At 35.9% G+C, this 20,068-nt stretch overlaps 4 protein-coding genes and 1 pseudogene across 11 annotated transcripts; 3 read left to right on the plus strand and 2 right to left on the minus strand.

Moving 5' to 3' along the window:
- LOC125591709 (probable splicing factor 3A subunit 1) lies at window positions 1-3,667 on the plus strand. 7 transcript variants are annotated; one of them, XR_007327821.1, is made up of 5 exons: window positions 1-145; window positions 348-2,444; window positions 2,535-3,017; window positions 3,140-3,201; window positions 3,282-3,667. XR_007327821.1 is itself a non-coding variant. In XM_048766399.1 (3 exons), the coding sequence occupies exons 2-3, from the start codon at window positions 351-353 to the stop codon at window positions 2,790-2,792; spliced, it is 2,352 nt and encodes a 783-aa protein (XP_048622356.1). In that variant the 5' UTR covers window positions 1-145; window positions 348-350; the 3' UTR covers window positions 2,793-3,667. The 7 variants fall into 7 exon arrangements, 1 of the variants encoding a protein (XP_048622356.1); XR_007327820.1 differs by having other exon boundaries at window positions 3,295-3,667; XR_007327819.1 differs by having other exon boundaries at window positions 2,535-3,201.
- Window positions 3,668-3,978: 311 nt separating this feature from the next.
- On the plus strand, window positions 3,979-6,790 carry LOC106362116 (transmembrane 9 superfamily member 2-like). The gene is made up of 7 exons (XM_013801946.3): window positions 3,979-4,230; window positions 4,437-4,477; window positions 4,578-5,163; window positions 5,235-5,372; window positions 5,459-5,615; window positions 5,687-6,171; window positions 6,255-6,790. The coding sequence occupies exons 1-7, from the start codon at window positions 4,088-4,090 to the stop codon at window positions 6,472-6,474; spliced, it is 1,770 nt and encodes a 589-aa protein (XP_013657400.2). The 5' UTR covers window positions 3,979-4,087; the 3' UTR covers window positions 6,475-6,790.
- Window positions 6,791-7,320: 530 nt separating this feature from the next.
- Window positions 7,321-9,047, plus strand: LOC106431061 (protein BASIC PENTACYSTEINE2-like). 2 transcript variants are annotated; one of them, XM_013871862.3, is made up of 2 exons: window positions 7,321-7,532; window positions 8,002-9,047. In XM_013871862.3, exon 2 carries the CDS (start codon window positions 8,012-8,014, stop codon window positions 8,825-8,827), a length of 816 nt encoding a protein of 271 aa, XP_013727316.2. In that variant the 5' UTR covers window positions 7,321-7,532; window positions 8,002-8,011; the 3' UTR covers window positions 8,828-9,047. The 2 variants fall into 2 exon arrangements, with proteins under 2 accessions (XP_013727316.2, XP_048622357.1); XM_048766400.1 differs by having other exon boundaries at window positions 7,336-7,532; window positions 8,009-9,047.
- A 413-nt stretch (window positions 9,048-9,460) lies between these two features.
- On the minus strand, window positions 9,461-11,239 carry LOC106359357 (E3 ubiquitin-protein ligase SP1). Its single transcript, XM_022707737.2, has 9 exons — window positions 11,225-11,239; window positions 10,869-10,939; window positions 10,717-10,769; window positions 10,498-10,622; window positions 10,291-10,392; window positions 10,048-10,182; window positions 9,898-9,951; window positions 9,674-9,792; window positions 9,461-9,596 (listed from the first exon to the last, which is right to left on the minus strand). Exons 1-9 carry the CDS (start codon window positions 11,237-11,239, stop codon window positions 9,461-9,463), a joined length of 810 nt encoding a protein of 269 aa, XP_022563458.2.
- Window positions 11,240-15,490: 4,251 nt separating this feature from the next.
- LOC106360213 lies at window positions 15,491-17,679 on the minus strand (annotated as a pseudogene).
- Window positions 17,680-20,068: the final 2,389 nt, after the last annotated feature.

Genomic DNA, 20,068 nt, shown 5'->3' on the forward strand with positions numbered 1-20,068 from the left:
ACCAGAATACGGTTTCGTCTCAGATTAATTCTCCTCGAGAGGGTCGGTTTCCATTGAACCGTCTTGTAAGTTGGTTTAAATCTCGAACTTGCTCCTCCTCCGCATCTATTCGACGTCGCGGCGGTTTTGTTCATTACCGGCTGAGGTACGGTGTCTCTTATCTCTCTACCCTAAATCCTAACCGTAGTAATCCGCGTCGCCGATTCCACTTTTACTTTCTATCTCTCTCTCTCTCTCTCGCATCGTGTGTTTAAGAATTTGTGCTGAGTTACTATTCCAATCAATTAGGTCTCGCAACGAATTCAGTCAGGATCCGACGTTAATTTCTTATCATTCTCTTGTTGCAGAAGATGTTAAGTTCGATGCAGATACTGCCACTCGAGGCTCCTCCCACCGACGGGAACCTCGGCCCGCTCCCTCCTTCGCAGCTAACCGATCAAGAAATCGAAGAGAGAGAGTTGCAATCGGAGCAGACCAGATCGAATCAAGCTCCGGAATCTGTAGCGACTCACACGAGGACTATCGGAATCATTCACCCGCCTCCAGATATCAGAAGCATCGTCGAGAAAACGGCGCAGTTTGTTTCCAAGAACGGGTTGGAGTTCGAGAAGAGGATCATGGCTAGCAATGCCAAGAATGCTAAATTCAACTTTTTGACCAGCTCTGATCCGTATCATGCGTTTTACCAGCATAAGCTCGCTGAGTATCGTGCTCAGAATGAAGATGGGGCTCAGGGTAATGATGCAGATGGTGCAGATCTTCAACTTGATGGTGGTGGTGATGAGGGTGAAGCTGGTGAGGCGAAGCCTGACCTTCAGGCTCAGTTTAGGGTTCCTCCTAAGCCTTTAGAGCCTCCGGAGCCTGAGAAGTATACAGTTAGACTTCCTGAAGGGATTACAGGCGAGGAGCTTGAGTATATTAAGCTCACAGCCCAGTTTGTGGCGCGGAATGGGAAGTCTTTCTTGACTGGGTTGCAGAGTAGAGAGAATAACAATCCTCAGTTTTTCTTTATGAAGCCAACTCATAGCATGTTCCCTTTATTCACTTCTCTGGTTGATGCGTATTTCGATGTGTTAAAGCCTCCTGAGGACTTGAAAGAGAAGCTGAGGAAGAGTGCCGCTGATTTGACGACCGTTCTTGAGCGGTGTTTGCATCGTCTTGAGTGGGATCGGTCTCAGGAGCAGCAGAGAAAGAAAGAGGAGGACGAGAAGGAGCAGGAGAGAGTGCAGATGGCTATGATTGATTGGCATGATTTTGTGGTTGTGGAGTCTATTGATTTTGCTGACGAGGAGGACGAGGAGTTGCCACCGCCTATGACGCTTGAGGAGGTTATAAGGAGGAGCAAAGTATCTGCAGCGATGGAGGAAGATGAAGTTGTGGAGCCTGGAAAGGAAGTGGAGATGGAGATGGATGAAGAGGAGATGAAGCTTGTTGCGGATGGAATGAGAGCAGCGAACCTGGAAGAGAATGGTGGCTATGTAAGGATTGAAAATATGAACGAAGAAGCACCTATGAGAATCGTTAAGAACTGGAAGAGGCCAGAAGATAGGATCCCGACAGAGAGAGATCCTACAAAAGTTGTTATATCTCCGATTACTGGCGAGCTGATTCCAATCAATGAGATGTCTGAGCACATGCGGATTTCGCTTATTGATCCCAAGTTCAAAGAGCAGAAGGACCGTATGTTTGCTAAGATTCGTGAGACCACTCTTGCACAAGATGACGAGATTGCTAAAAACATAGTCGGGCTTGCTCGTCTGCGTCCTGATATTTTTGGGACGACTGAAGAAGAAGTCTCAAATGCTGTAAAGGCGGAGATTGAGAAGAAGAAAGATGAGCAGCCAAGTCAAGTAATATGGGATGGTCACACAGGAAGTATAGGTCGCACAGCAAACCAAGCCTTGGCTCAGAATGCTAATGGAGAAGAGCAAGGTAATGGCGTTTATGGAGATCCCAATAGCTTCCCTGGTCCGGCTGCTCTTCCTCCTCCTCGACCAGGTGTCCCAGTAGTCCGGCCACTGCCACCACCTCCTAATCTCGCCTTGAACCTCCCTCGCCCTCCTCCTTCTGTTCAGTACCCACCAAGGCCATTAGGTGTTCCAATGATGCAAGCCATGCATCCACAACACCAGCTCTCGATGCCTGGACAACCTGGACACCCGTCGATGATGATGATGAACCGACCACCACAAATGCAGCCTGGTGGTATGCATGTGCCGCCTCCACCGGGATCACAATTTGCTCATCTTCAAGTTCCGAGACCTTATGGTCAGCTTGCACCACCTCCTATAGGGATGATGCAACCACCACCTATGCATGGGATGCCTCCTCCTCCACCCCCTGGGGAGGCACCACCGCCTCTTCCCGAGGAGCCAGAGCCAAAGAGACAGAAGCTCGACGAATCAGCTCTTGTTCCCGAAGAACAATTTCTTGCTCAGCATCCGGTAATGTTTTCTTTAAACTCGTCAGTCTTTTTCTTATCTTCTTCGTTCGTCTGAGTTGTATCTTACATATTTTGTTTTTAATGTATGCAGGGCTCTGCTACGATCCGTGTCTCTGTTCCAAATGTGGATGACGGGCAGGTCATTGAGATCACAGTGCAGTCATTATCCGAAAACGTGGGAAGTTTGAAGGAGAAAATAGCTGGTGAAACACAAATTCCAGCAAACAAACAGAAGTTGAGTGGCAAAGCTGGGTTCTTAAAGGACAACATGTCACTTGCACACTACAATCTTGGAGCAGGAGAAATCTTAACACTATCTTTGAGAGAACGTGGTGGGAGAAAGAGATAAAAGAGTCAGCTGGTGGATGCAGGGAATGCTTTTTAATCTCTTAATTCTCTTTAGATGTCTAATATTGGTGGCCAAAACTCTATGTTCTGCTATATCTCTTTCACATATCTTGACTCTTGGCTCATCATATCCACTATCTATGGAAGTTTTAAACTGAAGAAGGATTCTTACTGACTTAAGTTTGTTTTGGATTTGCAGCTTGTTCTGAGGCAACGTTTTGGCTCTGTAATCTTTAAAAAAACTTCCTCTTTGTTATGTGATACTTTGTTTTGTCTCTGTCTTTGTCGTTGTGTGGAACATGTTTGGTTAAGCTTATATTTAGTGCAGTTTGGTTATCTTCTCTGTAGGTACAATATGAGGATGCTGCTTTGCTTTTTATTTCTCTACGGGCTCGTCATAGTGACAACAGGTACACAACTACAACATAGTCAAGATGTTGAAACATTGAGAACCTTCTATAGGATTTCTTGTTGGATTGTAAATCAAAAGATTCAAAACCCAGGGCCAGCATGCAGAACCATTTGTCCAAGACATGTCTACAAATGATGCAGACAATCAATAGCAAGAACCAAAAACACAAAGAAGTAGCTCAAAGCACAGTCTTAAAGAAATTAAAACGCCACATCACATAGGAGATATAACCTTGCTTGATGTGGTGCACATCCGTGGAGAAGCTCTCAAGGAGAAGAGCAGAGAGAACAAACGCCAGGGCCATTTCATTTATTGATCCATTAGGAAGGTGGAAACATTGTAGTTTCTCACTGCCACTAGTTCTTATAGAAATCAAGAACCTGTATTCATGCAGCATAAAACGATGCACGTTGTGTGTTAATGGATGTACGTTTCAAATTGTTTATTGATCTTTTATATCTCTATTATGACGTGGGATCATGCAAAGTAAACTAATTGAAGTATAACGCACGTATAATTTAAAGGATTTGATTATTAGATTTTATAATGATTGCTTTGAATTACAACAAATTAAATATTTTAATCATATAACATCAACAAGCAATCTTCACCATCTTCCCTACAAAATATAAAAGCTTGATTATTTACTGTAACCATTTATATAAGTATTCAATAGCCTTAGTTGTTCTTACAAAATAAATTAGAAAAGCTTTATGGACACAGTAACACATATTTAGACATTTTAACAACTTTTGAGAAAAATTACTTTGCATTGAAGTCTGGGTGCTGTATATAAATATCGTCGTCATTTCCTCCGTTTTCCCTTCTTGCGGAATTAATAAAGCGCAAACTCAGATCTCACTGATTTGAAGAGAAAAAACGCAATGAAGATGCTGCTCCTCTTACTCGGAGCTCTAGTCCTCTCCAGCGTCGGCTATGTCAGATCCGACGCCTCCGACCACCGCTACAAGGAAGGAGACATCGTTCCTTTATACGCCAACAAGGTCGGCCCATTCCACAATCCAAGGTAACGCTCGCGTGTGTCTCTGAGACTTCTTTTTGGCTAGATCTGAACTTCAGATCTGAGATTGTAAAAGCTGCGAAATGCAATGAATCTCTTACTGTTGAATTAATCATATAGACATTGTTGTCGTCTGTGTGATGGATGGATCTGTGTTTAGATTCGAATACTATATAGACTGATCTTCGTTCTTATTCGATGGTGATTTGCAGTGAGACGTATCGTTACTTTGATCTTCCCTTCTGTGTTCCAGGTACTATCCATATATAATTCACCACACTTTTTTTTTTTTTTTCCTTATCTGATATACTATTAGCTTGTTATCTGATATACCTTTGATTTTGGTTTTCTAGAGGGTGTGAAAGAGAAGAAGGAAGCCTTTGGAGAGGTTCTGAACGGCGATCGTCTCGTTAGCGCTCCATACAAGCTCAACTTCAGAGACGAAAAGGACTCCGAAGTCTACTGCAAGAAGAAGCTGAGCAAAGAAGAGGTCAAAAAGTTCCGGCAAGCCGTTGAGAAAGACTACTACTTCCAGATGTACTACGACGATCTCCCCATCTGGGGGTTCATTGGCAAAGTCGACAAGGAGATCAAATCTGATCCGAGCGAGTACAAGTACTTCCTCTACAAGCACATCGAGTTTGAGATTCTGTACAACAATGACCGTGTGATTGAGATCAGTGCTAGGATGGATCCACACTCGCTTGTTGATCTTACTGAGGATAAAGAAGTGGATGCTGAGTTTATGTATACGGTGAAGTGGAAGGAGACGGAGACTCCGTTTGAGAAGAGGATGGACAAGTACTCCATGTCTTCTTCTCTTCCGCATCACTTGGAGATTCACTGGTTCTCTATTATTAACTCGTGTGTCACTGTGCTGCTTTTGACTGGGTTCCTTGCTACCATCTTGATGCGTGTCCTCAAGAATGATTTCACCAAGTGAGTGTTCCCTACACCCTCATGGTCGGCTGTTTTACGTTTCCTTGTTTGATAATTAACTCTTTTTACAGGTATGCTCAAGACGAGGAAGCTGCTGATGATCTGGAGGAAACTGGGTGGAAGTACATTCATGGCGATGTGTTTAGGTTCCCAACGCACAATTCTTTGTTTGCTGCATCACTTGGTAGTGGTACTCAACTGTTTACCCTGTAAGTGTTTCATAACTCTTACTTAAACCATTTCTTCACTATGACTCACAGTAGCTTTTACCTTGCTCGTCCACCACGCCCATTAGGACCATATTCATTTTCATGCTTGCTCTTGTTGGAGTGTTCTACCCGTACAACCGAGGAGCACTCTTTACCGCTTTGGTGGTCATTTACGCTCTAACCTCTGGAATTGCTGGATACACATCCGCCTCTTTCTACTGCCAACTTGAAGGCAAAAGCTGGGTAAATAACTACACATCAAATCCCTTCTCAAATACATAAAGTAAACAACTTATTCTTTCACATTATTGCAGGTGAGAAACTTGTTACTCACCGGATGTCTCTTCTGTGGTCCTTTACTCCTAACCTTCTGCTTCCTCAACACCGTAGCCATCACCTACACAGCAACCGCAGCACTACCCTTTGGAACCATCGTTGTTATCGTCCTTATATGGACACTAGTCACGTCGCCTCTACTCGTCTTAGGTGGCATCGCCGGTAAAAACAGCAAAGCTGAGTTCCAAGCGCCCTGCCGTACGACCAAGTACCCCCGCGAGATCCCGCCGCTCCCTTGGTACAGAAGCGCTGTTCCTCAGATGGCCATGGCTGGTTTCCTTCCTTTCAGTGCCATCTACATCGAGCTTTACTACATTTTCGCTAGTGTCTGGGGTCACCGGATCTACACCATCTACAGCATCCTATTCATCGTCTTCATCATCCTCATCATCGTCACTGCGTTCATAACCGTCGCTTTGACTTACTTCCAGCTCGCTGCTGAAGATCACCAATGGTGGTGGAGGTTCGTTAAACTCTCCCCATCATAGTCTCTACTTTTTGTTTCTCTCTCTGATCAATAGAGCCTGAGACTGTTTTTATTTGCAGATCATTCCTATGCGGTGGGTCGACCGGTTTGTTTATCTACGCCTACTGCTTATACTATTACTACGCTCGATCAGACATGTCTGGATTCATGCAAACATCGTTCTTCTTCGGATACATGGCTTGCATTTGCTACGGGTTCTTCTTAATGCTCGGGACTGTCGGCTTTCGCGCTGCACTTTTCTTCGTTCGTCACATTTACCGGTCGATCAAATGCGAGTAAGAAGTATTTTATCTTCTTACGTCTGGTTCTCTTCTTCTTCTTCTTCGGCCTCCTTATGAATTTTTGGTAGAACAATGAAAGATAAAGAGATAGGTTGTTAGAAAGAAGAGAGACACAATGACAATGTCAATGTCTGATTGTTTCCTGAAAAAGCATATCTTCTCAGTCTCTCTCTTCTTCTCTCGTTATTTTGGGATACAGAAATTAAAATTACTTACGTGTGTATCCTTTTCTATATATTTTATGGATTGTAAAAGATGATCATACCTTCGGACTATTTTTTTTGTATGTAATAAATGTCAAAGCTCTTATTCAAGGCAGTGTTGATCGTTGTGCAATATATGCATCTATTTGAATCTATTTGATAACTTTGGGGAATCAGCGAAGTTCTTGTTCAGAGAAGCACAGGAATGGAATGATTATGATTTGCGAGGGACAAGCTCTGACTATGAGCAATGCAATATATGTATAAATCACGTTGGATACACTTGTGTCTTAACATTTCCAAAACGGTCGGTTTGCTAAACACAAAGAATTTGTTATTACAGAAAAAAAAATTTACCAATAGAAAGTTTTATGAGGAAATACTATTTTTCTTCATAATCTCATGTTCCTCGTCTCATCTTTTCACGAACGATTCTCATTGCCTTTTTAAAAATTTGGTTTAGACACGATGTCAAAAAGACCAATAAAGTGGGCTTTGTTATTTTTTGTTTTGTTTTCTTCTCAAATGGCTTTCTTACAGTGACCAAACATAAAAAGAAAGTCTTCATTTCAAGTACAAGGCGGAGAGAAAAATGAAAAAAAGCCTTTTGGAAAGATATTTATTTAGATTGTGTATATTTTAAAATTAGAATGATTTCCAATTATTTTAGGGTTCTCTCTCTGTTCCACTAAAAAATAAATAAATAAAAACCCTTTCCCTTTCTTCAGATCTTATCTTTCCCTTCAGGTTTCTCTCTCCTCTCTCTTCCTTCTCTTTCCTCCCTCCCTCCAATCTCTCTCTCCAGAAGGGCAAAAATTCCCTTAAAGAGCCGTTTGTTAACCCAATCTCATATGTAAGTTTTCTCTTTCCTAATCCATTTCCATATCATACCTCTCTCTCTCTCTCTCTCTCTCTCAGTTTTGAATATTTACAATGGGACCTTTTTTTCTGTACTGTACCAATAACGCTTTTGCTCCAAATCCTTTTATCTCCTTCCATCATATGTACATATCTTGTTGTTTAATTAGAATTTGGCTGTGGATCTCCTTGATTCATGTCCATTTTCCGTAGATCTAGCTCTGGACTCTCCAGATCTAGAAACTGTGCATGTTGGTTCCGACAAGAAAATGTTCTTATGTCGGAATATCATATAAAAGTTCCCTGGATTTCATGTATTTATATCAACTATAATTTTGTTATCTCTGGAACATTGGATATAAGAAATGTTGGGATGAATTGATTTTTGGCTAATTGGACATGAACTTTTGGCTTTTGTTTTGTCTGAATTGGATTTGAATTTCTGATCGTCGACATTTTTGTAGATCTTAGAAAATGGATGACGATGGGTTTCGCAATTGGGGTTACTACGAACCTGCAGCTGCTACGTTCAAAGGTAACCTCGGTTTGCAGCTAATGTCAAGCGCTGACCGGAACACTAAACCGTTTCTACCCGGTCGAGATCCGAATCTAATGATTGGCCAAAACGGGTCATACCACCACCCTGAGCCTCCCATCCACATGAGCTACAACTGGATTAACCAACAGAAGGACAAGTTCTTCAACATGTTACCTGTAACAGCAACTCCTAATTACGGAAATGCCCTCCCCGAAACTTCATCAGCCCCGTCCATGCATCATCATCAAACCGAGGATAACCCGGTTAAGTGCGAAGAAGAGGAAGAGATTGTTCAGCCTAACAAGAAGAGAAAGACTAACTCAAAAGCTAGCACGGCGACAACAAAGGGGAAGAAGCCTCGTAAACCAAAAGAGGAGAACGACAGCAAGACTAACGTTTCGCGAGTCAAACCGGCTAAGAAAAGCGTTGACTTGGTTATCAACGGAGTGAACATGGACATTTCCGGTTTACCTGTACCGGTCTGCACTTGCACCGGAGCTCCTCAGCAATGCTACCGTTGGGGATGTGGCGGTTGGCAGTCTGCGTGTTGCACCACGAACATATCGATGCATCCGTTGCCTATGAGTACCAAACGCCGCGGAGCGAGGATCTCGGGGAGGAAGATGAGTCAAGGAGCGTTTAAGAAGGTTCTTGAGAAACTTTCTTCTGATGGGTTTAACTTTGGGAACCCCATTGATCTTAAGAGCCATTGGGCTAGACATGGGACTAACAAGTTCGTCACCATCAGATGATTAGTTTCAGGTAACCTCAGAGTTCTTTTATCATACGTTTGCTTTTTATGTTCTGTTTGTTTGTTTGTATGTCTGAGGAAGAAAATCTGCAGGGAAGTTTGAATTTTTTTTTTACTTTTGTATTTTTTTTTCTCTTTCTTTTGTTATTTTTATAAACATTTTACTGACTTGTAAGTTGTAACAGATATTCTTTTTAATTAAATGTTTTTATTTCTTACAATATGTCCGAGTTGGTGAATTTATTATGTTCATTGACTAGTGTAATGTCTGTTTACATTAATTTGATCCAAACAAAATGTCTGCTTTTATTACATTGAAATACTGTACTTATTTAAATTAAATTATATCCTCTTAACATGTTTTGTAAAGCTATAAATAGAATAAATTAACGTGTGTTCAACTATGTAATAGAATCACATAGTTAATCTGAATCTGGACAATATAAATTTTTCAAAAAATTGTTCACTTCTGTCAGAATAAGAAACGATGGTTTGTTAAAATATTCATAAACATTTGCCTACCCAATACCATAGATAAAAAATCTATCCTAGTTATAAACCATTGGTGTCTGATTCTTCTGCCTGAGCCTTTAAAGCTGATCCTATAAACTACTTTTGTCTGATTCTCCCTCTCTCATGGGTTTTCTTCGTTGTCTGAATCAGCATTCTCTGCTCTCTCACGTAAAACCCTTCTTATGAAACTCACGCCTTTAAAAACGACTATAGCAAAAGCAATAGTTCCAAAGATCTTGGAATAGAAAAAATAAAACCTGCATAAAAAATAACACAAGAAAATTTGATTATCATCACCATGTATAAACAAAAACATGATGAGTCTCGTCCTTACTCTGAATTTGACTTCAAGTTGGCAACCATTTTATCAAACGAGCCCTCTCCACTGAAGATCCTAAAAGGCTGTTCATTGGGGTTTTGAATCGTGAGATTACCAGCTTCGTCTCTAGCAGCCTACAGTACACACAAGGACACAGACACATCAACTTATATTAGCTTGCACAGCCACTCTTACATGATCCACAATATAAAGAATAAACACATGGGGGCTTCCTTTACCTCGCCAATAATAGTTAAGGAGGTACCAGTATCGAGAGAAGCCCGAAAAATCGTCTAGAGATGAAAACAATCACATTGTTGGTTCCAACCCAATGAAAGAGACTAAAATAAACAGAGAAAGACAAAAAAAAATGAAAGAGAAAAGGTAACCTGAGAGCCTTGTTGAGGTTCTACAATACTATCAAAGATTTCACTTAGTGACATATCAAAATGCGGTGTCAGAGCATCAAGAAAGTCACCAGCAGCTTCAGCTCCCACTACTTTCACCACACCAGTACTGTCTTCCTAAATAGTTGATTGAGCGAGAGAAAGAGGTAGGCTTCAAGTCATGAGGGGCAGGCAAGACATAGCAAAAAAAAAAAAAAAATGAAGGTATTTGAGAATGTAACTTACAAGATACCAAGGACTACGCTTTACTTGAAACAGAAAATTCTGAGACTTGGTTATCCAACCACTACCATCATCCTCCAACTTGGTCCCACGCCCCATTTCGACCTGAAAGACATAGTATACATGTTGTTCTAACTAAAAATAACACCACCAGACCAGAGAACGATGATGCTGACGACAACTTTTTAGAAGATAAAAGAAGTCTTTTACCTTAGCATTAAAAACAGCACCCAAAGGACCATCCTCATGTTTGCCATTCGAGGGCGTTGCCGCAGAAGCAACTTTTCCGGACACAACAACAAGGAGCTTCGAGGCTTTCTCTTTAAGCAAATCATCTAAGAGAGGAAAAAAACATGATGATCACTTGTAATCACAAACCAATTAATAAAATAATAACAATGAGTCTGAACTATAAAACAGAAAACACACCTAACCGTTTGAAGTCTACCACACGTGTGATACTGCTAAAAGAGTCAGCTTCCCTGCATCATCACAGAAACACAAACACATATCGATTGATAAAAAGTGTGTGGACAGAGACACACATTCAAAAAATCCAAAGGGGTTGGTAAAAGACTAACCCTTTAATTCTACGGCCCCAGAGGTAACATGCTGTGGCACCGCATGACAAATAAAAAGCAATCTGAAGCATCTGAAAAACCAAATCAAACAAATTTGATGTTAAGACACAAGTCCATATTTCAAGAGATACAAGAAACACTTGTAAGATTACGAAGCAAGCAAAAAACAAAAAAACACTAGAAGGGCATTGATGAATTGATAAAAAAACACTAGTCTTTTTGCTCTTGAAGTAGAGAAGAAGAAGATGATATGATACCTCAATGAGCACTCAGGGTCACAACTGAAGAATAGCTTCCGAGAGAGAATCGATCGACTTGCTGATTTAGTATTTAGGGTTTATGCCTGGAGTAAATACAGGGTTTGAGTCCATGCTTCGCATGGGAATTTTCTTTTTACAAATATAACATAGGTAAATAGTTATTAATGGATAATTGCACATTATTTTGAAAAATACACGAAAAAAGAAGCACAATGATTTTTCCTTTTCAGTTTTTTTCAACCATTCTATAAAATTATATATATGGAAAAAGACTTCAAAATTACCTTAAAAATATATAAAATCATTGATGAATTTGATCGTCTCCCTACCTATATAGCAGTCAAAAGGATGTACGTAGTAGATTGAAAAATCATTTCCTTATTAGTTTCTATATATATGTCAAACATTTGAAAGAAACATTGTGTACTGAAAAGACTTCAGTAACATAAACATGTAGATGCTAACATATACCTCTGTTAATTTTGTCTCCCATTATCCCATGGCAGCACTGATTTTGCCATCTTCAAGGTTTTATGTTCATCTCACCAATACAACCATACATGAACCAATTGTCTTTCGGGATATCTCAACATTAAAATTATAGAGAAAAAGTATCAAATTGCACCATAGTATATTGACTGATGTTTTCAAACTACCTTTTGATGTAAAACCTATGTATAGTAGAAAAACATGAGTTCAGTAATATGATCATTTCGTAGTGAAAATAATGGAAAGGTGTTTACCTTTTATCAAATGCTCTTCTTCCTTGCACCAAAAAAACTTTCTTCCATGTCTGATTTTTTTTTATCTACTTCTGATTTAACTCACAATGCTATCAATGTTTCTGTTTTACCTCATTTTTCTTTCTCTCTTTTACGTGCAAACAGTATGAATTTAAATATATTGCACTCTGTCTGTGAGTTAAATATTCTACCGATAAAAATTAACTATTTCGATGATAATGGGAATAGTGGGAGAAATATCAGTGTTTTATATAAACAAATAAATAAAAAGAATACACAGAAATCAGTTGATAAACAGTTTTCGTGTTTATTTTTTTTGCTTTTGGATTTTTTATTTTAAATTGTAAAATATATGCCATATGTTAGAATTTTATTGGTAAGATGACTTTTGCTTTAATATATAACTAGAGATTGACCCGCACGCCTGTGCGGATGTTAATTTTTACGGTTTTATAAAAAAAAATTCGTTATTTTTTAATTAGTGTTATATATTTAAGATGTGTCGTCGTATAACTAAGTGTATTCAAAAGATTTGGATTGAATCCGGTAATAAGATTATTTTTAGTATAAATATACGAACCCCTTTCAGATACATTGGTTATTTATATATTTTTATGTTTCTACACATCAGAATCAAAATCATTCAGACCCGAAAGGACCCAACTCAAATCTCATACATAAATTTATAATATTCAAGTAGCGTCTAATTCCCGAAAGAAACAACTTGTAGCTCAATCAGTATCCAAATGTCCATACTTAACTGATTCTGCAAATAAATTAAAAAGAAAACTCTTTCTATATATTTGGCAAAAATAATAAAAATAGAAAGCATTTTTATTTAGTAAAATAGTTTTATGAAGTGAAACATTAAGTGACAATAAATGTAATACTTTTTTAATTATTTTGATTTAAATTATTATTTTGTTCACATAAACTATGACTTTAAATTATGTGTTTGGCTATGTAATTTTTCACCAATTGGAACTAAGACAAAAGAAAGTTTTAGTAAAACATATTAAACCAAACTATTAACCTTATGCAAAACTCGGTTATCTTAAATTTTTGTTTTTTATAATTGCACAAAGTTAATATTGATTAACTAATCAATAAAAAATCTTCATTATTACTTTTATGGTATATTAGAATTAATGATTTGATGTATTGTTACGGTAAATATAATTAATGATGTGATGTACTGTTAAAGTAATATAATTAATGAAATTACTAAAATAACATTATACTTATATTTTTAGACATTAATATTTGTTTTTCATAATTAGTGTTTTATTTTTTAGATATGTCGTAATATAACTAATTGTATTCAAAAGACCTGAATCGAATCGGATAATATGGTTATTTTTGGTACAAATATCCAAACCCGTTTCAAATACATTGGTTATTTAGATATTTTTAGGGTCATATACATCAGAACCAAACTCATCCAGACTCAAAAGAACTCAACTCAAAACCTATACATAAATTTATAATATTCAAGGAGAGAGTAATTTTAAAACAAAAAAAACGATACCCGAAAGGAACAACTCGTACATAAGTGGATATCTAGTGTTCATGCCTAACTGATTTTATAAACTAATAAAAAAAGACATTTTCTATGTGTTTTGTTAAATTAAGTGAAATAGAGAGATTTTTTTTATTTAGTAAGACAATTATATTGAGTGAAAAATTAAGGGACAATAAATGTATTCATTTTTATTATTTTGATTTAAGTTATGATTTTATTCACAAAACATGTCTTTGAATTATTTTTTGGCTACGTAACTTTTCACCGATTGAAATAAAAAAAATGTTTTAGTAAAACAAACTAAAACAAACGTTTAACCTTATGCAAAACTCAGTTATTTTACTTTTTTGATTTTATAATTGACACAAAATTAATATTGATTAACTACTAAATAAAAATCTACACTATTATTATTATGGTAATATAATTAATGATGTGAAATATTGTTAAGACAATATAATTAATAAATTTGTTAATATGAGTGAAATATGGAAATACAATTAATGTAATAATGCTATCTTCGTTTCCAAAAAATTCTCAGTTATACTATTATTCATGTTTCCAAACAGTACTAAAGTGTACTTCAGTTTTAATAATATAGATAGATAAAAGATAAAAGATAGGAGTATCTTGATATAATTGTTTAGTTTAGACAGGGTTACTTTTGTCTTTAAATAATTTTTCTGCTCATGTTCTTACATTCTCACTAATCTTTTTTTTTTCTTTTGGGAAAAACATTTTCAGTAATCTATTTTCTGTTTTTTTGAACATCAAAATCTCCTACATCGAATTAACAACATGCTCTACTTTTTTTCTGATGACTATATAAGGTTATTTTCCGTACATTTTATTTAAATAAGATTGAAATCCTATTAAACTTTTTTTTATAAAAAACAATATTTTTATTGCCAAATTAGACATTTTTATCAATACTATTAAATTAGGATCATGACCATTGATATATGTTGTGTCCAACTATTTTTACCATTGAATCTATTTTTAAATATATTTATTTAGTTATATAACATAACTACTTTGTAGTTTGTACGCTTGGTTCATATTTGAGTAACTTCCACTATAAACTCCTGAATAATTGGGACTCATTTTTTTGTAAGCTAAAACTGCCGAGTGACTTTAATTCCACAAGTTACTGATTCTATATAGGTAATAGTTTTCTGTAGTCCACGCTCTTTTACGATACAACTAATTCTATATCATTTCACAAAAAAAAAACTACCCAATAAAAAATATTTCAATTGCAATAATGAAGATAATGACATGACTTCAGAACAACATCATCCCATCATAAATCCAATACGATGTCATTTAAAAAGGAGAAAATATTTTTATTTTTAATTTAGCCTTTTATTAGAAAGAAAATTAACCATAATAAATTATACAAATAAAAAATATCCTTAGAATTTTATTAAGCTTAAATCAGACATTAATTTTATTGTGATTACAAATTTTTGCAGGTTATTTCAAGGAACATGCAAAATATTCATCAACTAATAAATTATTTAAACAAACATATTAACTCATCTATTATATTAAATTAGAAACATGACATATTAATATATGTTTAGTCTTATTATTTTGATACAATTATTAAAAAAATTTACTAATCATTTAAAAAAAATATTTTACAGAAATATGATTATAAAAACACACAAATATGTTTAAAAACAAAAATAGAAAAATTAGATTCTAAAGAAAATGTAAAACAGAAAGTATACCCGCTCTTGAATCACTTAATAGATGTTCCTAAGAATTTTAATCATTAGCTCAACTTCTCGTTAATAAAATTAAGTGCATGATTCCTGGATGGATGAGCAAATGAACATCAATACACTGAACCGGCCCTGACCTACAGCTGGAGAAGCACCAGCTTTAGGCGCCAAACTGAATTATATATTTATGGGCATCACAAAGACCCCTTACCTAGTTTAAAGTTGCTAGGTTCGAATCTCTTGGAGCGCTAAATTTGGTTTTTGCTTTAGGCAATATTATAGACTGGGCCGGGCCTGTCAATACAATACACATTAGAGAGGCAATCTTTAAACTACTCCGTCTCTCCTCTCTAGTAACATCCATCAGTTTTTTTAATCTTCTATTACTAATTTTACTATCCCAAATTCGGTCACAAAAAGTCAACTCAGAATCACAAACATACAATCTCTAATTTGTCTCAACAAAATTTTTTTTATTACGTTCATCTCTTAACCCCCAACTACTTACTCCGTTAACCAGTGCTAACAAGAGTGGTATCTCTTGGCTAGCTGGTAGATTGCCAAAATTGCCTCAAATATCTTTTTTTTTCTTTCACTTGGTAGAGGATGGGATTCATTCACTTGCATTCCTATAAACTAGTATTGATTAAATTTTCCTCCCTCATGGGTTATCTTCGTTGTCTGAATCAGTAGCATTCTCTGATCTCTCACGAAGAACCCTTCTTACGAAACCCACACCTTTCACGACAGCTATAGCCACTGCAATAGTTCCAAAGATCTTGGAGTAGAAAAAGTAAAACCTGCAAAAAAAAAAGTAACACTTGAAATTTTTTTATATCATCACCTCCTCCCCGAAAGGCAAAATGTATAACAGAAACATGATGATGATGAGTCTTTGTCCTTACACTGAATTTGACTTCAAGTTGCCAACCATTTTATCAAACGAGCCCTCTCCACTGAAGATCATAAAAGACTGTTCCTTGGGCTTTTGAATAGAGAGAGAGTACCAGATTCGTCTCTAGCAGCCTACAGTACATAGAAGCACTCTTACATGATTCACAAAGTACCTGAATTAAAAAAAAAAAACACATGGGGGTTCCTTTACCTCGCCAATAATAGTTAAGGAGGTAGCAGTATCGAGAGCACCACGACAGATCACCTAAAGTAAAAAAGAACATCACATTGTTGGTTTCCAAGTTCCAACCCAATGGACGATGGGGAGAATAAACAGAGAGAAAGAAAACAACACCTTAGAGCCTTCTTGGGGGTTCTCAAACCTCTGAAAGATTTCACTCATTGACGACATATCAAATTGTGGTTTCAGAGTATCAACATATCCATCAGCAAGTTCAGCTCTCACTACTTTCACCAGACCAGTACCGTCTTCCTAATAAGTGTGAATGATTGAGCGAGAGAGAAATAAGAGGGTAGGCTTTAAGTCACAGCAAAAAAAAAAAAAAAAAAAAAAAAAAAAAGAAAGTATTGAGGAGGATTGTAACTTACAAGATACCAAGGAGTCTCCTTGATTTGAAGCAGAAAATTATGAGACTTGTTTATCAAAGACACCCACCAAGCCAGAGAATTAAAAGCTAATGATGATGATGAAGAAAAAAAAAACAATTTTTTACCTTAGCCTCAAAAACATCACCCGAAGAAGAATCATTCTCATGTTTGCAGTTAAAGGGCGTTGCAGAAGCAACTTTTCCGGACAAAACAACAAGGAGATTCGTGGCTTTCTCTTTAAGCAAATCATCTGAGAGAGAGGGTTCATTACATTTGTAAATCTGAAACCAGTAAATACTGATAATAACAATTGAGTCTCTGAAATATAAAGCATAAAACATTACCTAAGCATTTGATGTCGGCCACACGGGTAATACTGTTCAAAGAGTCAGCTTTCCTGCATCATCGCAGAAACACAAACACACATAGATTGATTATTAACACATTCAATATCCAAAAAGGTTAGGGGGGGGGGGGGGGGGGGGGGGGGGGGGGGGGGGGGGGAAGACTGACCCTTTAATTCTACGGCCCCAGAGGTAACATGCTGTGGCACCGCATGACAGATAAAAAGCAATCTGAAGCATCTGAAACCAAATCAAATCAAACAAGTTTGATGTTAAGACATTCTCTACTCGACCATCCCTAAGAACTTGCAAGATCTAGTTCAGAAGACACAAGTCTATATCCCAAAAAAAAAATTCGAGAAACATTGGTCAGATTACGAATCAAACAAAAACCCACTAGAAGGGCAGTTATGAATTGACGAAAGCTCTAGTCTTTTTGCTATTTTAAAGGGAAGAGAGAAGAAGAAGATAGAGAGACCTTAAGTGAGTAGTCACACTCACAACTCACAACTGAAGAAGAGCTTCGGAGATTATGGACCGGCTGATTTTGGTAAAACCTTAAAACTTTTGTATTTTACATTATACTCCTTATGTTTAATAAAACTTATATAAAAGCATAAATCTTTTACAATAACTATAATATATGCAACAAAAATATTATAGACAAAATTAATAAAATAAAATATTATATTATAGTGAGAATATTGCATGTAAAAATATAAAATAATTTATTAAATTTAACTAAATTACATAACTATTCATTATAATTACCTCCATAATCCCTTAGACTATATTTGCGAAGTGATTTTGTCACATCTACTCTCTACAATTAATTTCAAAAAACAAATATGACATGACTACTGAAATTGATGACATGGTTTCCGGAAAAATATGACATGGATAATTTCATTTAATGTTGATTTATATTTTTGGTAAACTTATTAGAATATGGTAATAATTCATATATTACATTTAATATTGATATTTATTTTTGGTAAACTTTTTTTAAATATAGTAATAGCTCATACATCATCTATAAAATAAATATATTCTTATATAACATTTCAAATTTCGAAATATTATTATTTTTGTATAATTATACAATTTGTATTACTAAAGCTTTCAAAATTTTCTACAATTTTTTTAAAAATTAAATATCTAATCGTAAAATCATTAGTTTCTTATATATCTACAAATTTTATAAATATTGTTTAGGCTAAATTTTTGATAATTATACAATTTTTATTAGTTTTATGCAAATTGATTTAATATATATCAAATCTATATTAAATATTAGTAAGAAATAGTAAAATATATAATATTTAATAAAATTTATTTTTAAATATAAATTAGATTTTAAAAATTTCTTACTGCACATGGTGCAGGAAAACACCAAGTGATCTTATATACGATCAGTAAGGCATTTTGAAGTGATAAATGCTTTTTTTTTAATTTGTAGATTCTGATTTAACTTTTTTGAAAACATTCATTTTTGTTTATTGGTATTTCAACTACTCGATATGTTGGTATCACGTTATTCTTCAATAATCATGTTATGCATAATAATGCACTCTGATATTATATCATGTAATAACATTATTTAATTTTTGTATAATTTTGTTGTAGTATTAATTAAATATTTTGTATTAAAAAAGAATAAAATAATTAAACAAAAAACTTATTAACTTTATTTGAAAATTACACAAGAAAAAAGAATAAAAAGTAAGGAACTTTAAATATAAAGTTTTTTACAGTGAAATCAAATCTGAGGTACCCTAAAATTTAATGTTTTAAAGTTAATTTTGAAGTTCATAAAACCTTATATTTAAATTTATGAGTGGGCATTTGGACATGCTCTTAGAAAGACAATCTTGAAGAGCATAACAGTCATCATTTTTCTACTCTTCTATGACTATCCTAAAGCTGTCACAAAAGTCAGAACTAAGAGTGTACACACACACGGTGACCAATTTGTCAACAAATCTTTTGATTCCATTCAATCTCAACTCCCTACTCCGTTAACCGGTGCTATATAGGCTCAGTTATGTAACCGATTAGTCTGGTTCAGAGAAGCAAACCGAAGAGTGTATGTAGAGACAGAATCTTCCTTTTTGGTATAGGCACAAATTTTATAGGAGCTGTTGAGAGTCTCCTCACGTCCTTGAGTATCCTTAGAAAAACTCGATCAAAATTCACCCTCGTAGTACTTTAATAATATCCGGACGGAACTGGTCGAGGAGAAACTATAAAACCTCAATAGCTTTGTGTTAAACGCCAATATCATATCATCAAAACGACACCAAAATCAGACATACAAAATGGAGAAACCAACCGGTAAGTAGGGACTGTTCAAAACTTCAAACTACATAATAGCGAAGCCTAGAGATTCATTTTAATCTATTTCTTGTCTACATGTCTATTAGATACTGGGCCTTGACTTGCAAGCCTGAACCTCTATCCATTTCAGTTTGTCTTCTCATAGCCAGTAACATTTATAAACTAAATAATAATTTGCATAATGAAATTTTTCTATTCTTTAATTTAAATGTAAAATAATGTGAGTAGTTTTCTAATTTGTTTTCAGGTTTCATCAAATATGGTAAAATTATCCGTAGAAAGAAAAAAAAAACGGTGACAGGGAAATGATATTTGGCTAGTCATATGAGCTGTAAATAACTGAACAACCTGTGTATTATTGATGTGGTACATGGGTTTACATACAAACCTAACAAACGTGACTAGATCCCTAACTATAGGATCTTGTATTTATCTATACAAATCTCATGTATATCTCAAATATATATCATCATTATCCAATACTCCCCCTCAAATTGGGAAGATGGAAATTTCAAACTCCCATTAGACATAACAGCTTCTCAAATTGGACTCGACCAAGCGCCTTGGTTAAGAGATCGACTATCTGTTCATTTGTCCTGACATGTACCGTAGAAAGCAAGCCAGCTTTTATTGAATCTCTAACTCGATGACAGTCAGACTCCACGTGTTTCTTCCTTTCATGAAAAACTGGATTAGTTGCAATGTAAATGGCTGATTTGCTATCACAAAACAACCGAACTGGATCCTTCAGAGGTGTCAGC

Source organism: Brassica napus, chromosome C8 (assembly GCF_020379485.1).
Source record: "Brassica napus cultivar Da-Ae chromosome C8, Da-Ae, whole genome shotgun sequence".
Lineage (NCBI taxonomy): Eukaryota > Viridiplantae > Streptophyta > Magnoliopsida > Brassicales > Brassicaceae > Brassica > Brassica napus.

Excerpts from the sequence above, each read along its gene's own strand:
- LOC125591709 (XM_048766399.1), top strand. The coding sequence starts at position 351 with ATGTTAAGTTCGATGCAGATACTGCCACTCGAGGCTCCTCCCACCGAC. Across the intron at positions 2,445-2,534 it reads AATTTCTTGCTCAGCATCCG|GGCTCTGCTACGATCCGTGT; the intron begins GTAATGTTTTCT and ends TAATGTATGCAG.
- LOC106362116 (XM_013801946.3), top strand. The coding sequence starts at position 4,088 with ATGAAGATGCTGCTCCTCTTACTCGGAGCTCTAGTCCTCTCCAGCGTC. Across the intron at positions 4,478-4,577 it reads TCTTCCCTTCTGTGTTCCAG|AGGGTGTGAAAGAGAAGAAG; the intron begins GTACTATCCATA and ends TTGGTTTTCTAG. Across the intron at positions 6,172-6,254 it reads GATCACCAATGGTGGTGGAG|ATCATTCCTATGCGGTGGGT; the intron begins GTTCGTTAAACT and ends TTTTATTTGCAG.
- LOC106431061 (XM_013871862.3), top strand. The coding sequence starts at position 8,012 with ATGGATGACGATGGGTTTCGCAATTGGGGTTACTACGAACCTGCAGCT.
- LOC106359357 (XM_022707737.2), bottom strand. Across the intron at positions 10,770-10,868 it reads TGGGGCCGTAGAATTAAAGG|GGAAGCTGACTCTTTTAGCA; the intron begins GTTAGTCTTTTA and ends GTGATGATGCAG. Across the intron at positions 9,793-9,897 it reads CCTTAACTATTATTGGCGAG|GCTGCTAGAGACGAAGCTGG; the intron begins GTAAAGGAAGCC and ends TGTGTACTGTAG.